At 42.3% G+C, this 19,559-nt stretch overlaps 1 protein-coding gene across 1 annotated transcript in view; it reads right to left on the bottom strand.

Moving 5' to 3' along the window:
- LOC106567436 (ubiquitin domain-containing protein 2) overlaps window positions 1-16,731 on the bottom strand; it is a 74,137-nt gene extending 57,406 nt beyond the window's left edge. Inside the window, exon 1 of the mRNA XM_014136681.3 lies at window positions 16,540-16,731. Coding sequence (XP_013992156.1) covers window positions 16,540-16,609 — 70 coding nt within the window. The 5' untranslated portion in view covers window positions 16,610-16,731. The remainder of the gene's footprint in view (window positions 1-16,539) is intronic.
- Window positions 16,732-19,559: the final 2,828 nt, after the last annotated feature.

Below are 19,559 nucleotides of genomic sequence, written 5' to 3'. Positions count from 1 at the left end.
GTGGACAAAGACTTTCCTCTAGGCTCAAATTATAGCTATGACAGATAGCTGACTCTACAGCCACTCCTACCATCCTCAGTAGCTTTCCATTTAAGTTGTCAATGCCAGGAGGTTTGTCATTATTGATCGATAACACTTTTTCCACTTCTCCCACACTAACTTTACAAAATTAAAACGTGCAATGCTTTTCTTTCAAGATTTTTTGATGCATGAATACGATGGCTCAATGTTTGCTCACTTTGCCAATGACGTAATCATTCAAATAATTGGCAACATTAAATGCTTTTGTGATGAATAAGCCATCTGATTCGATGAACGATTTGAATTTTCCAATAATTTCATTTAAAGTACTCCAAAGTTGTTTTTCTATCATTCATCTTGGATTCATAATACAGTTTAGTCACATCATTTCTCAATTTGCAGTAAGTCAGCCAGTCAGATGTGCAGCCAGACTTAGCCACTCCTTTTGCCCCATCTCTTTCAAGACAAACAGTTTTTCAATTTCTCATCAATCCAGTTCTAACAGTCAGTTTCCTAACAGGTGCATGTTTCTCAATAATTGGAAGAAGCATTTCATAAATTCCTCAAGTGCAGCATCTGGATGCTCCTGATTAATCACATCAGAGCAACAAATATTTTTAACATCATCCACATAAAAGTCATAGCAAAATCTTTTGTATTATCTTTGGCTTTCCTGGATATAGTCACTAAATTGTGATAACTGCATCCAATGGGTACGGATACAGCTTTAGGACAAAGTTCTACAAATGTGATCGATACATGTGAATGATCTTGTTCCTGTAGTGTTTGTAAACACCCTGGTAGTTTGATTAATAACCTGAACCAGATTACATGCACTGGTTACAGTGAGAAGCTTCCTCTTGAGTGGACAGCTTGATGAAAACCAGTCAATATTCAGGCCCCCAAGAAAGTAGACCTCTTGGTTTACATCACATACTATCAAGCATTTCACACTTATTACATTTACATTTACGTCATTTAGCAGACGCTCTTATCCAGAGCGACTTACAGTAGTGAATGCATACATTTCATACAATTTCATACATTTCATACATTTTTTATCTGTGCTGGCCCCCCGTGGGAATCGAACCCACAACCCTGGTGTTGCAAACACCATGCTCTACCAACTGAGCTACAGGGAAGGCTATTATTTAGATACTGACTGTTAGCACTTGGTGGCCTATAGCAACACCCCAAAAGAAAAGGCTTTAGATGTGTCAGGTGAACCTGCAACCACAACACTTTAATAACACTTGACATATGATCTTCTCTAAGCATTACAGGGATGTGGCTCTGAATATATACAGCAACACCTCCCCCATAAGCATTTATGTCTCTTATATAGATGTTATATTGCTACTGCTGTATCATCAAATGAATTATCTAACTGAGTCTCAGAAATGGCTAATATATTAACGTTATCTGATAGCTAGTTATTGATTTCATGAACCTTATTTCTAAGGCTACATATATTAATATGGGCTATTTTCAGCCTTTCCTGGGTAGCTTCTCAGAGATAGACATAATATGGAAAAGAGAAAAAGCAAGAGAAAAAATATATACATTTCAGCAGTGTGTGTCCTGCGGAGTTCAGCAGCTACAGTGAGGGAAAAAAGTATTTTATCCCCTGCTGATTTAGTACGTTTACCCACTTACAAAGAAATGATCAGTCTATAATTTTAATGATATGTTTATTTGAACAGTGACAGACAGAACAACAAAAGAAATCCAGAAAAACACATGTCAAAAATGTTATAAATTGATTTGCATTTTAATGAGGGAAAGAGGTATTTGACCCCCTCTCAATCAGAATCAGAAAGATTTCTGGCTCCCAGGTGTCTCTAATACAGGTAACGAGCTGAGATTAGGAGCACACTCTTAAAGGGAGTGCTTCTAATCTCAGTTTGTTACCTGTATAAAAGACACCTGCCCACAGAAGCAATAAATCAATCAGATTCCAAACTCTCCACCATGGCCAAGACCAAAGAGCTCTCCAAGGATGTCAGGGACAAGATTGTAGACCTACACAAGGCTGGAATGGGCTACAAGACCATCGCCAAGCAGCTTACATTTACATTTTAGTCATTTAGCAGACGCTCTTATCCAGAGCGACTTACAGTAGTGAATGCATACATTTCATAAATTTTTCCCCCGTGGGAATCAAACCCACAACCCTGACGTTGCAAACACCATGCTCTACCAACTGAGCCACACGGGTCCCAGCTTGGTGAGAAGGTGACAACAGTTGGTGCGATTATTCGCAAATGGAAGAAACACAAAATAACTGTCACTACGCTGTGAAGGACTGAAATCCTGCAGCGCCCGCAAGGTCCCCCTGCTCAAGAAAGCACATATACATGCCCGTCTGAAGTTTGCCAATTAACATCTGAATGATTTAGAGGACAACTGGGTGAAAGTGTTGTGGTCAGATGAGACCAAAATGGAGCTCTTTGGCATCAACTCAACTCACCGTGTTTGAGGGAGGAGGAATGCTGCCTTTGACCCCAAGAACACCATCCCCACCGTCAAACATGGAAGTGGAAACATTATGCTTTGGGGGGGGGGGTTTTCTGCTAAGGGGACAGGACAACTTCACCGCATCAAAGGGACGATGGACAGGGGCCATGTACCGTCAAATCTTGGGTGAGAACCTCCTTCCCTCAGCCAGGGCATTGAAAATGGGTCGTGGATGGGTATTCCAGGATGACAATGACCCAAAACACATGGCCAAGGCAACAAAAGGAGTGGCTCAAGAAGAAGCACATTAAGGTCCTGGAGTGGCCTAGCCAGTCTCCAGACCTTAATCCCATAGAAGATCTGTGGAGGGAGTTGAAGGTTCGAGTTGCCAAACGTCAGCCTCAAAACCTTAATGACTTGGAGAAGATCTGCAAAGAGGAGTGGGAGAAAATCCCTCCTGAGATGTGTGCAATCCTGGTGGCCAACTACAAGAAACGTCTGACCTCTGTGATTGCCACCAAGTACTAAGTCATGTTTTGCAGAGGGGTCAAATACTTATTTCCCTCATTAAAATGCAAATAATTTTATAATATTTTTGACATGCGTTTTTCTGGATTTTTTTGTTGTTATTCTGTCTCTCACTGTTCAAATAAACCAACCATTAAAATTATAGACTGATCATTTCTTTGTCAGTGGGAAAACATACAAAATTAGCAGGGGATCAAATACTTTTTTCCCTCACTGTATGAACCCATTGGCTTGGCTCTCTCATCCCTTCCGAGCTTCTGGGAGGGAGGGTGGACAATGAGCCTGTGGGATGTTTTTCAGCGGCATCGACTGGGTGAGAGAAAGATGAACGGAGCAAAGTACAAAGAGATCCTTGATGAAAACCTGCTACAGAGCGCTCAGGACCTCAGACTGGGGCGAAGGCTCACCTTCCAACAGGAAAACGACCCTAAGCACACAGCCAAAACAACACAGGAGTAGCTTCGGGACAAGTCTCTGAATGTCCTTGAGTGGCCCAGCCAGAGTCTAGACTTGAGCCCGATCAAACATCTCTGGAGAGACCTGAAAATAGCAGTGCTCCCCATCCACCTTGACAGAGCTTGAGAGGATCTGCAGAGAAGAATGGGATTAACTCCCCATATACAGGTGTGCCAACCTTGTAGCATCAGGGCCTCCCGAGTGGCGCAGCGGTCTAAGGCACTGCATAGCAGTGCTAGAGGCATTACTACAGACCTGGGTTCATTCCCGGACTGTGCCACAGCCGGCCGTGGACAGGAGTCCCATAGGACAGCGCACAATTCGCCCAGCGTTGTCCGGGTTAGGGGAGGGTTTGGGCTTTACTTGGCTCGTCGCGCCCTAGTAACTCCTTGTGGTGGGCCGGGTGCCTGCAGGCTGACCAGGGCGCCAGTTGAACGGTGTTTCCTCCGACACATTGGTGCAGCTGGCTCCCAGGTTAAGCTGACAGATTTTAAGGAGCGCGGTTAGCGAGTCATGTTTCGGAGGTTGCATGACTCCACCTTCGACTCTTCCGAGCCCAACAGTCCTATGGGCACAACGTTGAAGATAACTATTTAAGATGTGCCAAATAAATTGCATCCAGCTCAGGGCTCCAGCTATGAATTTGGTTTGCTAACTTGCTAGCCAAGTGGCTATATGGCAAGATCAAGCTTCTTGGTTAAAGATCCCTGTTGCCTAAATTGTTATGGGTGTTAAAAGAAATAGCACCCCTTATGTGCACTTCCGGTAATACCGTATGGTACAGAAACCGTATGAAAATCTGGATACCGCCCAACCCTAGATTGAACCCCACCCTGAAATGTCAGACTCAACACAGAGTAATTAAAAGAAATACAGTCACCATTTAAAAGCAGAGGAAATGTGGATAGCTCATCCCTCATTACAGCACTTCATCTTGGCATGATTTCCAATATTGATTGTCCCGCCAGTCTTGCAACTGAACTTAGCCCCAATCAGTCCCACTATGAGATGATAGTATGAGGGCAGTCAGGAGGACACCTGGGGACTAACATGCCTGCCAGTGTGACCAGTACAGGACAGCAACAGGGGACAGTCCCACTGATAGAGGCCTATTACATGACGAGAGACACTATGGCAAGAAGTTAATCCTAAACCTGACCAGGAGAAACTCCAAACCCAAAGTGATAGGAAAATCTCAGTGCTCTAGAAATGACAGACTGAGATACACCTAACATAAATCCTGTATGTATGGTCTTAGAAAACCATATATGGAGACATCGATATAGAATATGACTCTGGCCTGGTCATAGCTGCTGTGGGTCATGATGACAGTAAAACAGGATGTTGGTAGTGGTACATGAGGGGTTTGTATCTTCTTGCTCTCCCGACTAATGATTATTATGACCAGCAATAGCGGCTGCTGTCCCAGTCTGAGCAACAGGCCGGGGGGGATTACAAATACACCGGAGTTCTATTTCACTGGCTGTATATTTTCAACACAACGTTGTCGCAATGACGACTGGGCCGCACAGGTGAGGCAGGGATGGCGTGAGGAGGTCTGGAGATGCCACACACACACACCAGGGTGCCTTGCTCAGCCAACGGGAGTTCCTCAACAATAGTGTGAACTGACTTAGCTATTCATAAATCATACAACGTAGTTAAACATTTTTTTTTAAATCAAATTGTATTTGTCACAAGCCAAATACAACTGGTGTAGACTTTACGGTGAAAAGCTTGCTTACGAGTCCTCCTCAACCATGCAGAGTTAATATTTTATTATTTTAACAAGAAATAAAATACACAAGAATGGAGCAATATACAGGAAGTACTAGATCAATGGACAAAGGTACAAGGTATTTGAGGTAGATATGTACATGAAGGCAGGGTAAAGTGATCGATAATAATAAGAGTAGAACAGAGCAGCAAATGAGTGTAAAAGTGTGTCTCAAGCTAGCCCCAAGTCGTCATACATCTAATTTTTTTCTTGTGCATTTTGCCATTTGCCTCATGACTCCTGAAAGCTTTGTTGACTACGAACTTTCTTTACCCAACCGTGGGACAGACTATGTTTGTTCCCACACTTGGGACTCTATTGGTTACACAGACATTTGGTCTCCCATCCCGTTCTAACCACCTCTCGCCGGCTTTGTATTCATGTTACCTGATGAAATTGCTATACAATATGATCTTGTTGCCGCCTGATGCACATTCAGATGTCATAAATCAGCACTGCAGAGCTCTCCCTGTCCTATGCCGTGCCTTGATTGTATTACTGTTGATGATATCTGGAAATGTGCATGTACACCCTGGCCCATCTACTGTTGCTAGCCCCAATTCTGACTTGTGCTCTGATATCTGCTTCACTGACTTCTGCTCCTGTAAAAGCCTGGGTTTTCTGTATGTTAACACTAGAAGCTTATTACCTAAAATGGATCAATTGAAAGTGTGGGTTCACAGCTCCAATCCAAATGTGTTGGTCATTACTGAGACGTGGTTAAGGAAGAGTGTTTTAAATACTGATGTTAACCTTTCTGGCATAACCTTTTTCGGTAAGACAGATCTCCCAAAAGGTGGGGGAGTGGCAATCTTTACCAAGGATCACCTTTAGTGCTCGGTTGTCTCCACCAAGTCTGTCCCCAAACAATTTGATTGCTGGTTTTAAGTATTAAACTTTCAAATAGCTCTTTGTTGACTGTTGCTGGGTGCGATTGTCCTCCACCAGCACTGGCCTGTACCATACCTGCCCCATGCTCTCTCCTGGCCCCTTACACCAAGTCTGAATTTGTCCTGCTAGGTGACCTAAACTGGGACATGCTTAATAAACCACCAGACAAATCCTAAAGCAATGGGACTCCCTAAATCTTTATCAGATTATTACCAATCCCAAAGTATGACTCCAAAACACCCAGAAATGGCTACTCTTGATGCTATCCTCACAAATAATCCTGATAGGTATCAGTCTGGTGTTCTCTGTAATGACCTTAGTGATCACTGTTTTACAGCCTGTTTGTAATGGCTGCTCATTAAAACGACCTGTCCTGATTTGTCATAGACGCTGGCTAAAAAAACTTTAATGAGCAAGCCTTCCTTCATGAACTGGCCTCTGTAAAATGGTATAGAATCAGCTTGATCCCATCTGTCAAAGACACTTGGACCTTCTTTTTTGATATTTTCAGTGGTATTGTTATCAAACACGCCCCCATAAAGAAAATGATTATTAAAAACAGGTTCAGCCCCTGGTTTGACCGTGATCTTGCAGAGTTACTCCACCTCAAGAATTCCATTTGGAAAAAGGCTCGGCACACGCATACTCAGGCTGTCGTTCAGGCAAATGAGAAATAAGTGCACTTAGGCTATCCGGAAGGCTAAAGTTAGTTACTTTAAGGAGCAGTTCTCTCTCTGTGGGTCTAACCTAAAGAAGTTCTGGAAACAGTTAAAGACCTGGAGAATAAACCCTCCTCCTCACAGCTGCCCATGTCCCTTAATGTTGATGTGGTTGTTATGACAAGAAGCACATGGCTGAGCGCTTTAATCACCACTTCATTGAGTCAGAATTCCTATTTGACTCAGCCATGCCTCCTTGCCCGTCCAACATTTCCTCATCTCCCACCCCTTCTAATGCGACTATCCCTGATGCTTCTCCCGCTTTTTCCACTGCCCAACTACAACATTTCTCCCTGCAGGCAGTCACTGAGTCCAAGGTGCTAGAGGAGCTCCTGAAACTTGACCCCCAAAAAAACATCAGTCTCAGATGGTTTAGACCCTTTCTTCTTTAACCTGTTTGGGATAGGGGCAGTATTTTCACAGCCGGATAAAAAAAACGTACCCGATTTAAACTGGTTACTACTCTTGCCCAGAAACGAGAATATGCATATAATTAGTAGATTTGGATAGAAAACACTCTAAAGTTTCTAAAACTGTTTGAATGGTGTCTGTGAGTATAATAGAACTCAAATGGCTGGCAAACCCCAGCGAAGATTCCAAGCAGGAAGTTCCCTGTCTGACAATTTGTAGTCCTTCTGTTGCATCTCTATCGAAATTACAGCATCTGTGCTGTTACGTGACACTTTCTAAGGCTTCCATTGGCTCTCTAAAGCGTTCAGAAAGCTGAATGACGTGTCTCCTGTCTCTGGGCAAAGTACAGCAGCAGAGTTTGTAAGTGGCCTGCCTGGGGACAGTGAGACTGAGATGCGCGTTCACGAGACTTCTCCATTTTTTTCTTTCACTCTTTGAATGAATACAACGTTGTCCGGTTGGAATATTAGTGCTATTTTACGAGAAAAATAGCATAAAAATGTATTTTAAACAGCGTTTGACATGCTTCTAAGTACGGTAATGGAATATTTTGAATTTTGTTGTCACGAAATGCGCTCGCACGTTACCCTTCGGATAGTGACCTGAACGCACGAACAAAACGGAGGTATTTGGATATAACTATGGATTATTTGGAACCAAAACAACATTTGTTGTTGAAGTAGAAGTCCTGGGAGTGCATTCTGACGAAGAACAGCAAATGTAATCCAATTTTTCTAATAGTAATTCTGAGGTTAGGTTGTCCCAAACTTGGTGGGTGTCAAATTAGCTAGCCGTGATGGCCGAGCTATGTACTCAGAATATTGCAAAATGTGATTTCTCCGAAAAGCTATTTTAAAATCTGGCATAGCGTTTGCATAAAGGAGTTCTGTATCTATTATTCTTAAAATAATTATGTATTTTGTCAACGTTTATCATGAGTAATTTAGTAAATTCCCCCGGAAGTTTGCGGTGGGTATGCTAGTTCTGAACATCACATGCTAATGTAAAATGCTGGTTTTTGATATAAATATGAACTTGATTGAACAAAACATGCATGTATTGTATAACATAATGTCCTAGGAGTGTCATCTGATGAAGATCAAAAGGTTAGTGCTGCATTTAGCTGTGGTTTTGGTTTTTGTGACATATATGCTTGCTTTGAAAATGGCTGTGTGATTATTTTTGGCTGGGTACTCACCTGGCATAATCTAATGTTTTGCTTTCGCTGTAAAGCCTTTTTGAAATCGGACAACGTGGTTGGATTAACGAGAGTCTTATCTTTCAAATGGTGTAAAATAGTCATATGTTTGAGAAATTTAAGTTCTAGCATTTTTGAGGTATTTGTATTTCGCGCCACGCGATTCCACTGGCTGTTGAATAGAGCCCATAGAAGTTAAGGTTGCTGCCCCTCTCGTCGCCAAGCCTATCTTTTTAACCTGTCTCTCTTTTCTGGGGAGGTTCCCATTACTTGGAAGGCAGCCACGGTTCGTCCTTTATTTTAAAGGGGGAGATCAAACTGATCCTAACTGTTATAGGCCTATTTCTATTTTGCCATGTTTATAAAAAGTGTTGGAAAAACTTGTCAATAATCAACCTACTGGCTTTCTTGATGTCTATAGTATTCTCTCTGGTATGCAATCTGGTTTCCGCTCAGGTTATGGATGTGTCACTGCAACCTTAAAGGTCCTCAATAATGTCACCATTGCCCTTGATTCTAAGCAATGTTGTGTTGCTATTTTTATTGACTTGGCCAAATCTTTTGATACGGTAGACCATTCCATTCCTGTGGGCCGGCTAAGGAGTATTGGTGTCTCGGAGGGGTCTTTGGCCTGGTTCGCTAACTACCTCTCTCAAAGAGTGCAGTGTATAAAGTCAGAAAATCTGCTGTCTCAGCCACTGCCTGTCACCAAGGGAGTACACCAAGGCTCAATCCTAGGCCCCATACTCTTCTCAATTTACATCAACAACATAGTTCAGGCAGTAGGAAGCTCTCTCATCCATTTATATGCAGATGATAGTCTTATACTCAGCTGGCCCCTCCCCGGATTTTGTGTTAAATGCTCTACAACAAAGCTTTCTTAGTGTCCAACAAGCATTCTCTACCCTTAACCTTGTTCTGAACACCTCCAAAACAAAGGTCATGTGGTTTGGTAAGAAGAATTTCCCTCTCCCCACAGGTGTTATTACTACCTCTGAGGGTTTAGAGTTTGAGGTAGTCACCTCATACAAGTACTTTGGGAGTATGGCTAGACGGTACACGGTCCTTCTCTCAGCACATATACAGTGGGCAAAAAAGTATTTAGTCAGCCACCAATTGTGCAAGTTCTCCCACTTAAAAAGATGAGAGAGGCCTGTAATTTTCATCATAGGTACACTTCAGCTATGACAGACAAAATGAGAATTTTTTTCTCCAGAAAAATCACATTGTAGGATTTTTTATGAATTTATGTGCAAATTATGGTGGAAAATAAGTATTTGGTCAATAACAAAAGTTTCTCAATACTTTGTTATATACCCTTTGTTGGCAATGACACAGGTCAAACGTTTTCTGTAAGTCTTCACAAGGTTTTCACACACTGTTGCTGGTATTTTGGCCCATTCCTCCATGCAGATCTCCTCTAGAGCAGTGATGTTTTGGGGTTGTCGCTGGGCAACACGGACTTTCAACTCCCTCCAAAGATTTTCTATGGGGTTGAGATCTGGAGACTGGCTAGGCCACTCCAGGACCTTGAAATGCTTCTTACGAAGCCACTCCTTTGTTGCCCGGGCGGTGTGTTTGGGATCATTGTCATGCTGAAAGACCCAGCCACGTTTCATCTTCAATGCCCTTGCTGATGGAAGGAGGTTTTCACTTAAAATCTCACGATACATGGCCCCATTCATTCTTTCCTTTACACGGATCAGTCGTCCTGGTCCCTTTGCAGAAAAACAGCCCCAAAGCATGATGTTTCCACCCCCATGCGTCACAGTAGGTATGGTGTTCTTTGGATGCAACTCAGCATTCTTTGTCCTCCAAACACGACGAGTTGAGTTTTTACCAAAAAGTTATATTTTGGTTTCATCTGACCATATGACATTCTCCCAATTGTCTTCTGGATCATCCAAATGCTCTCTAGCAAACTTCAGACGGGCCTGGACATGTACTGGCTTAAGCAGGGGGACACGTCTGGCACTGCAGGATTTGAGACCCTGGCGGCAGTGTGTTACTGATGGTAGGCTTTGTTATTTTGGTCCCAGCTCTCTGCAGGTCCAGCTCCACTAGGTCCCCCTGTGTGGTTATGGGATTTTTGCTCACCGTTCTTGTGATCATTTTGACCCCATGGGGTGAGATCTTGCGTGGAGCCCCAGATCGAGGGAGATCATCAGTGGTCTTGTATGTCTTCCATTTCCTAATAATTGCTCCCACAGTTGATTTCTTCAAACCAAGCTGCTTACCTATTGCAGATTCAGTCTTCCCAGCCTGGTGCAGGTCTACAATTTTGTTTCTGGTGTCCTTTGACAGCTCTTTGGTCTTGGCCATAGTGGAGTTTGGAGTGTGACTGTTTGAGGTTGTGGACAGGTGTCTTTTATACTGATAACAAGTTCAAACAGGTGCCATTAATACAGGTAACGAGTGGAGGACAGAGGACCTCTTAAAGAAGAAGTTGCAGGTCTGTGAGAGCCAGAAATCTTGCTTGTTTGTAGGTGACCAAATACTTATTTTCCCACCATAATTTGCAAATAAATTCATTAAAAATCCTACAATGTGATTTTCTGGAATTTTTTCCCCTCATTTTGTCTGTCATAGTTGACGTGTACCTATGATGAAAATTACAGGCCTCTCATCTTTTTAAGTGGGAGAACTTGCACAATTGGTGGCTGACTAAATACTTTTTTGCCCCACTGTATAACGTTAAATCTAGACTTGGTTTCCTCTATCGCTCGTCTTTCACCCCAGCTGCCAAACAAACCCTGATTCAGATGACCATCCTACCCATGCTAGATTACGGAGACATCATTTATAGATCAGCAGGTAAGGGTGCTCTCGAGAGGCTGGACGTTCTTTACCATTCGGCCATCAGATTTGCCACCAATGCTCCTTATAGGACACATCACTGCACTCTATACTCCTCTGTAAACTGGTAATCTCTGTATACCCATCGCAAGACCCACTGGTTGATGCTCATTTATTAAACCCTTAGGCCTCACTCCCCCCTATCTGCAGCCCTCATCCTCCAACACCCGTTCTGCCAGTAACATTCTGTTAAAGGTCCCCAAAGCACACACATCCCTGGGTCGCTCGTCTTTTCAGTTCGATGCAGCTAGCAACTGGAACAAGCTGCAACAAACACTGGACAGTTTAATCTCAATCTCTTCTTCAAAAACTCAGAGACTGACAGTTGTGGCTGCTTTGCATGATGCATTGTTGTCTCTACCTTCTTGCCCTTTCTGCTGTTACCTGTGCCCAATAATGTTTGTACGATGTTTTGTGCTGCTACCATGTTGTTTTTCTACCGTGTTGACATGTTGTGTTGCTACCATGCTGTGTTGTTGTCTTAGGTCTCCATATATGTAATGTTTTGTCTTTTTATAAAAAAAATTTAATCCCAGCCCCCGTAGGAGGTCTTTTGCCTTTTGGTAGGCCGTCATTGTAAATAAGAATTTGTTCTTAACTGACTTGCCTAGTTAAATTTAAAAAATGGTGTATGCATGTGTGTTTGTGTTGGTATGCTTGTGTGTGTGTGTGTGTGTGTGTGTGTGTGTGTGAGTGCGTATGTAGTGAATGTGTGTGGATTGTGTGGGAGTGTCAATGTAGTGTGTACTGTATATGGTGTGTATACTGTATATAGTCTAGTGAGTGTGTGTAGGGTCAGTGCAAGAGTCAATTAATGGTACCCAAACTATTTTAGTAGTCTGGCTATTTAGCAATCTTATAGGTTGAGGGTAGAAGCTGTCTCAGAGCCTGTTAGTTCGGTCCCTAGCTTGGTGATGAGCTTGAGGGGACTATGGTGTTGACCGCTGAGCTGTAGTATGAACAGCATTCTCACATAGTTTTTTCCTCACTTGTCCAAGTGGGAGAGGGTGGTGTGAAGTGCAATTGAGATTGCGTCATCTGTGGATCTGTTGGGACGGTATGCAAATTGGAGTGGGTCCAGGGTGTCTGGGATGATGGTGTTGATGTGTGTCATGACCAGCCTTTCAAAGCACTTCATCATTACAGATGCGAGTGCTACAGGGCGATAGTCATTTAAGCAGGTTAAGTTAGACCTCTTGGGAACAGGGCGCTCAGCTTGAAACGTTGGGATGCTTTGAGAAAGGGCCTTGGTATTCAGTCTCAGCCTTGTGATTGTTAACCTGTTTAAACGGTTTTCTCACAATTGGCCACAGAGAGAGAGAGATCATAGTCATTCGGAAAAACAGGGGCTTTCCAGTCTTATATTCCTCGAAGCGAGCATAAAAGGAATTTAGGAGTTGCCCAGTGACGCAGTTGCCCATGGCTGGGTTTCCCTTTGTAATCAGTTATTGTATGCAAGCCCAGCCATGAGCGTCGGAGCCAGTGTAATAGGATTTGACCTTCCTCCTATATTGTCCTTTTGCACGTTTGATGTCTCGGAGGTCGTAGTGGGATTTCTTGAACATGTCCTTGTCCCATTCCTTGTAAGCGGTAGCTCTAGCCTTTAGCCCCGTGTGGATATTGCCTGTAATCCATGGTTTTTGGATTGGATACATTCTTATAGTCACTGCAGGGATGACATCGTCTATGCACTTTTTGATGAAGCCTGTGACTATTGTGGTAAACTCCTCAAGGCAATCGGATGAATCCCGGAACATATCCCTGTTTTGCTAGTACAGACAGTCTTGAAGCCACGCGTCTGCTTCAACCGACCACTTCCGTATTGAGCGTATCACTGGTACTTCCTGTTTGTAAGCAGGAAAATGGAGTCATGGTCAAATGCTCCAAAGGAGAAGTGGTCTTTAGCGCCCCTAGTGGCAAAGGAGACTTGTTGGTAGAAGTGAAGTAGGACGGTTTTAAGTCTCCCCGTGTTGAAGTCTCCGCCCACCAAAAACATTGCCTCTGGGTGAGCGGTTTCTTGTTTGTTTATGGCCCCATACAGTTCGTTGAGTGCCAGAGTGGTGTTGGCTTGTGGAGGGATGCAGACAACAGTGATAATTACAGATGAGAACTCTCTTGGTAGATAAAAAAGGTCTGCAGCTTACCATGAGGTATTCTATATCAGGTGAGCAAAAGCTCAAGATTTCCTTCACAATTGAAGCAGAACACCAGTTGTTCAACTTCCCCGAAGCGGCCGTTCGATTCTGTCGCTGCATGAAGAATCCACTGAGTACTACGTGCATAGCGCTATCAACCAGCCACGTCTCAGTAAGACATAATATTGCAACTTTTCAAGTCTCGCTGATGGACAAGCTTTGGTCGAGAGTCTCCCATCTTATTCTCGAGTGACTGGACATTTGCCAATATAACTGAGGGGAACACCATTTGATTCTCTCTTCGCCTCAATTTCACCAGGACTCCACCTTGTCTACGCCTGCAGCGTTTTGGTAGCCCATGGAACAAAGGAATAGGGTCTGGTATGAACAGTGGAACAGCTGAGTCAGAGTTGTAGTTGTATTTGAAGTAGAAATTGAGGTTAGTAACTGTCGATCTGATGTCGAGAAGTGCTTGGTGGTCATATGTGATAATAGTATGGACTGTACAAAAAAAGTAAAGATAAACACAAAAGTCACTATATAGCAAAGTTGGGTTGGAACTCGTAAGATGTCGCCCGTCTCCGTTACTGTATCGCATAGGGACAAGTAAACCAAATATCTTGTTTGTATTTTCCTAGGGTTCTAAGCCCACGTCGAGACTTCCCAGTGATCGCTTGACAGAACACAACCTTTCTTCTTAGGTTTTTGCCACAATAAATGAAATTCAAAGAGTAGTTTGGACAAGTTTTTCTGACTAGATTACAAATCTACCACCTTCCCTCAAAGTCCCACCCACGGTGATTGATTTGGTAGAGTTTCAGACCTGCCACTTTGACTCAAACATCCCACCCACAGTGATTGATTGACAGGCCAAAGTGTTAAAGGGATAGTTCACCCAAATTACAAATTGGTTTCCTTACCCTAAGTGTCCACAGCCGCAGAGTAAATAAAATACATAATTTGAAGAACAAAAATCATTGTGACAATTCATATCTTGCAGTAAAACTCTAAATATGGCTTTAATCTCAAGAGAAGACAGGTTTAATGGTAAAAAAATGTAATGCTCAAATAGGCCTGGACGATATCCAAAACACCACACTGAATTCAGTCATATTAAATGATAAAAGTCACATCTTTCTACTCAATACCACAACTCATTTTTACCAATCTGGGAGATAAAGTCGTTAAAGTAGTATTCAATAATTTAGCTCTGTATTTCGGATGGAATCAAGGCATTAGAATGTACCAGAGGCCACTAAAATAGAGCTCATTCTGCTACATGGTTAAAACTATCATTTTGATCTCATGGATGGTCAGTCCTTACATCCATAGCTCTGTCTATGAATTTGAGAGTGGTTTTATTTCTCAAGCCCCTCCCTCAGCTATTTACCAAAACGAGTGATGGCTTTGTTGTTGTTTGAAGTCTGGATTTGCCCTTTAAATTTAAAGAAATAAGACATTTATTTAAAAACTTGTTTCAAGAAATCCTAGAATATTTTGACAACCCTGTTTGTAAACTTTCAATTTATATAAAACTCACCTGTTTATATTTTTCAGTGACTAAGACAGATGTCTCATGGTAGGGTGGGATATGGAAAGTAGGTCAACTTTGAGCACCTCCATCTCCTGAATGTTTTGGCATTCTGGTACAAAAAGGTCACTTTCTGACCACTTCTACCATGGACAAACATGTTTGGAAGGTTCTGTCAAATCAAAAAGGGGTGCAGTCTGAATGTGATTGAATTCATATAAGCCTTTTCCTTGATGAATCACCATTTTTCTCTCTTCGTCTCTCTCTACTTTACATTATCATGTAGAATCTTGACAGTTGCAAGTTACATTAGCTCCACAAATGTTCAGCAGTGTACAATTGGTTACAACACAAATGTCACTAGCCTGGGTGCATGCCAGTCTGTTTCTGCTCTCTTGCCAACTCCTCATGGCAAGGAGTGAAATGTTAGCTAAACTAACTGGTACCCAGGCTAAAACTTTGCTTCCTGGTTATAGCAATATAACAGCGTGGGCCTAATAACATGTGGTAACACAGTGATCCCAAGACACTGTAGCATTGGGAGGCCCACCTCAGGGACAAGTGCATTGCCTAGGTGTGCAATGCAAACATGAAGAAGATCAATACCTGTTATCTATGCAAGGAGACAACATTTACACTTCTTCTTTGTGTGCAAGCCTCATCCCCTCAACCACAAACTCAATCAAACCATGTTACAATCATAACAAAAACAACATATGCAACATCAGACACCGGAAATCCCGACTAGGTGAGGAAATAACAACGTGAAGTAGGGACCCGAGGGTCGTAGGAGACCAACCAGCAGATTAATACCAGTCTCTCATTCACAAAGCCTTGGATACAGTGTGCTACATGAATCAACACGGTGGCAACATAAAACCATTAACTATGCGTCACTGAGATATGCAGATATTGGTTATGGTTGAATACAGGGATAAAGTACAATTAATGGAGATGTAAACGGGCCAAGCGGTGGCGTTATCTCGCAATCTAGACCCACCACCACCGGTCTTTTTGGTGCAACTCCCCCATCCTCTTCAGTCCTGCAGTTAGTTGAGAATAAAAATTGTACGCTCCCCCACTTTAGAATGTCGACCCCCAAGAAAATACGTATAAAAATGAAACCGAATTAGGCTATAGGATTGCAAAAATGCACCCGAGAACAACAAAGCATTATTGTTTGTGTTTACTATTATGATTTTATACATTCTTGAGCCAAACGGTGACCCACATTTAACGTATTATGTAGCAAGATAGCTAGCTAGCATGCTAACCGGCTGGCTAACTACAACATCAAACGCCTTCATTCAAAGCAGACAAATGCAGTCATTGAACACCGAACAGTAGGCAATTTCAAGATCATAAAATGTTGCCTAGCTATGAAGCTATTAGCACGAGGCCAGATGGGCTATCGAGCTGATAGTCGTGGCCGCCACGATGTTCTAGGCGGCTGCAATAAAGGAAGACATGGGGAGGCAAGACGCATGAAATTGGCATGTACCAAAAAGCACCAACTACAGACCAAATACCACCCCGACGTTATGTAACCTATTTCCTACCTCCAGTTCCGTCAGAGTTTTCGTTTAGACTGCCTGAAGAATCATGGTGACTGCCCACACAACCACCCATGGATGTTTTAACTGCGCTACCCCCGCAGACCCTCTAGTTTTCTTTTCCCCCTTCCTCAACTCTTCATCTCAGAAAATAAATTGACAGGGCGCGAGCATCAGCTGGGAAGAGGCGGAGTGAGCGCACATCACAAGGTGACTGCTTCTCACTAAGAAAAGGGGGGGACTGAGAAAGGGAGAAATATAGGTAACGAATGGGCGGGTGAGAGGGGAGGACAAGGGAGAAGACTTTGGGAAACCACTCAGCATAGTGTAACTGAGATGAGAACAGGTTCTATCTATTAGGTCCAACTCCAGGTGTCATTAAAAAAGAACCTCCCCACCTTAAAACATATTTTCACATGACCCTCCCCTTCTACTGTAAAAAATAAATAAAACAATTGCACACCCTCCCCCTTTTTATTTAACTAGGCAAGTCAGTTAAGAACACATTCTTGTTTACAATGAAAGCCTACCCCAGCCAAACCCAGGCCAATTGTGCACTGACCTATGGGCCTCCCAATCACAGCCAGATACTGTATGGATGCCTCTTGCCTTAGACCCCTGCACCACACGGGAGCCCATTGAATTAAAGGTGCTTATTTACATTTTTGCATTGTAATGATAATATATTTGGCGGAATGATAGTGTTAAACAGTATTACTTACCCGCCAGTGTTGTGATTGGTTGTGATAACCACCTATTGATTTCTCCCGCCAGAGCAGCATCTGTTGTCAAAATCGGAAAGCTGTTCTGCCTTTGTGGCTGTGTTATCTAGTGGAAATCATTCTATAATTTACTGGATGCTAAAATTCTACACTGTTTACTCAATTTCAGTTTAGCCCAAATGATTATGGCACTAGATTGCAATAAAAAAGCAGTTTCAGGTGTTTTAAAAATGCATCCTCACGTACATTGTGCCCCCTCTAAAATAATGAGTGCATGACGCCACTGACTGTGGCGACCCTGTGTTTAAATGTGGATATCGACTTTTCCACGTAAGCTTGCTTTTGTGGCACTGTCGATGCTACGCAAGGCTATGGGCCAGAAGGGTAAAGGTTCGCCGACCACCATGAACAAGACTCTCCCTGTCTGTCTCATTACAATACAATCAGAGATGATTGCAAATAATTATCAGATAGGGGTGAATCAGATTTTGATGCTATATTTATAATTATAGAAAATATATGCAACTCATTTTCTTTTAACAGGTTTCTGTGCCAATGCACCACACACAACCAATAAGCAATACATACCTCCATACCGATTACCTACTTCGGGCACTTCAACATCATGGTTTGAGTTTTCAACACCACAATCAAATAGGCCTAGAGTGTATCAATCTCGACAAACAGAAAGTACACATTTCCGTTGGACCTTGCATGCAATCGACCAATAAAGTGATCTTGATCTTAATGTCTCTTTCCTTTCCTCAAATGACAGGTGCATAGTTTGGATGCTAGAATTGTACATGTTAAAGGTTAAAGGACAAATAGTTGGGCTATATTGAGGCGTTATGGTTGTAGGTGCGCGAGGAATAGCCGCTCGGGTCAGAGAGGAGGCAGATTGCGCATCCTGAATAACTGGGCCTGCTGGTAACATAGGCCTATGGGGGCACATTTATTATAGGACGACTTGAGAGAATGATGATACACAATGGACAGCGCAGTATCAGAAGTAAAAAATACAACCAGACTGTCCTACTACTACCCAGTAAGCAAAGATACATATTTTAGTTTAGTACAGTAGAGCACAGTATAGAGTACAGTCAGGGTTGGGGAGAAACGGATTACATGTAATGGGTTACAAAAAAACGGTAACTGTGATCCGTTACGTTACCAGCAAAAATATTGTAATCAGATTACAGATACTTTTGAAGAACTAGATGATTGCTTCGAGGGTTACTTTTAAATTCAGAAAGGATGTTTGCGGAAAAAATCTTTGACACTTCTCTGTTATCTCATTGACATTCAAATCAGCATTGAAAAAAGACACATGTAAATTTGATCCACCTGAACCCAATAATGGTTAAATTCAAGAAGTTTAAGCTACCGATCAATCATTGTTTTTTAAACCAGTGGACAGCCACTGAAAAATGCGCTCTTGCAACAGCTGCATAGCGCGGATCCCAGTCTAGGGAATATAAATGGGGCTTTTAATCTAATTCATGCTGATTAACAAACAAAAATCTATAGGCCTAATGGACACATGTTCAAACTAGCACACTTTTAATAGACTTAAAGGGGCAGTCTGTAGTTGCTACATCCATTGTTGGACTTATAAATGATATATATATATATCAATTTATTCTTGAAGAATATAACTTATAAATGCCTCATGAGCTTAGTTCAACTGTCACACTCCATGAGAACCCAAAATATAAGCATTATTTCTCCAATGTTTGTAAACATTGTTAATGTAAACAAATACTGTATAGACTCATAACATGGTTAAAACAACTATTTGTATATCATGGAGGGTCAGTCCTTGCATCCATAGCTCTGTCTATTAATCTGAGAGTGGTTACATTTCTCCAGGCCCATCCCTCAGCTTTTTACCAAAACAGAGACCATTTTGTTATTGTTGTACCTGTGAATTTGCCCTTTAAACAGCTGCATATTGTCAAGATGTAAAAGTGTCACCAACAAGAAATTCAACAATAGGCCTATAGCAAATGCAGCATATGGCATTCATTTTTCACATGTAAATAGCTCTTTTCAGTAGTGCTCAAAGCATGCTATTCCATGAGTGCAGAATTTATTTTTAAACTTGAATCAATGAGCCCAATCAGCTCTCCATGACAACAAAATCATAAACAACAGAGTAGGGCTGGCTAATAAGTCCATAGTTTTGGGGTTATGCTCAGGTAAAACAATTTGGATAATCTACACTTCCATATTTCCAAGTCCTTGTCTTGAAGATCAAGGGGTATAACATTTATTGGAATAAGTGGAATTCTGATAGACTTGGGC

Source organism: Salmo salar, chromosome 13, assembly GCF_965601325.2.
Source record: "Salmo salar chromosome 13, fSalSal1, whole genome shotgun sequence".
Classification (NCBI taxonomy): Eukaryota; Metazoa; Chordata; class Actinopteri; order Salmoniformes; family Salmonidae; genus Salmo; species Salmo salar.
The sequence above is the reverse complement of the archived record's forward strand: the minus strand, read 5'-3'. Positions and strand labels throughout refer to the sequence as shown.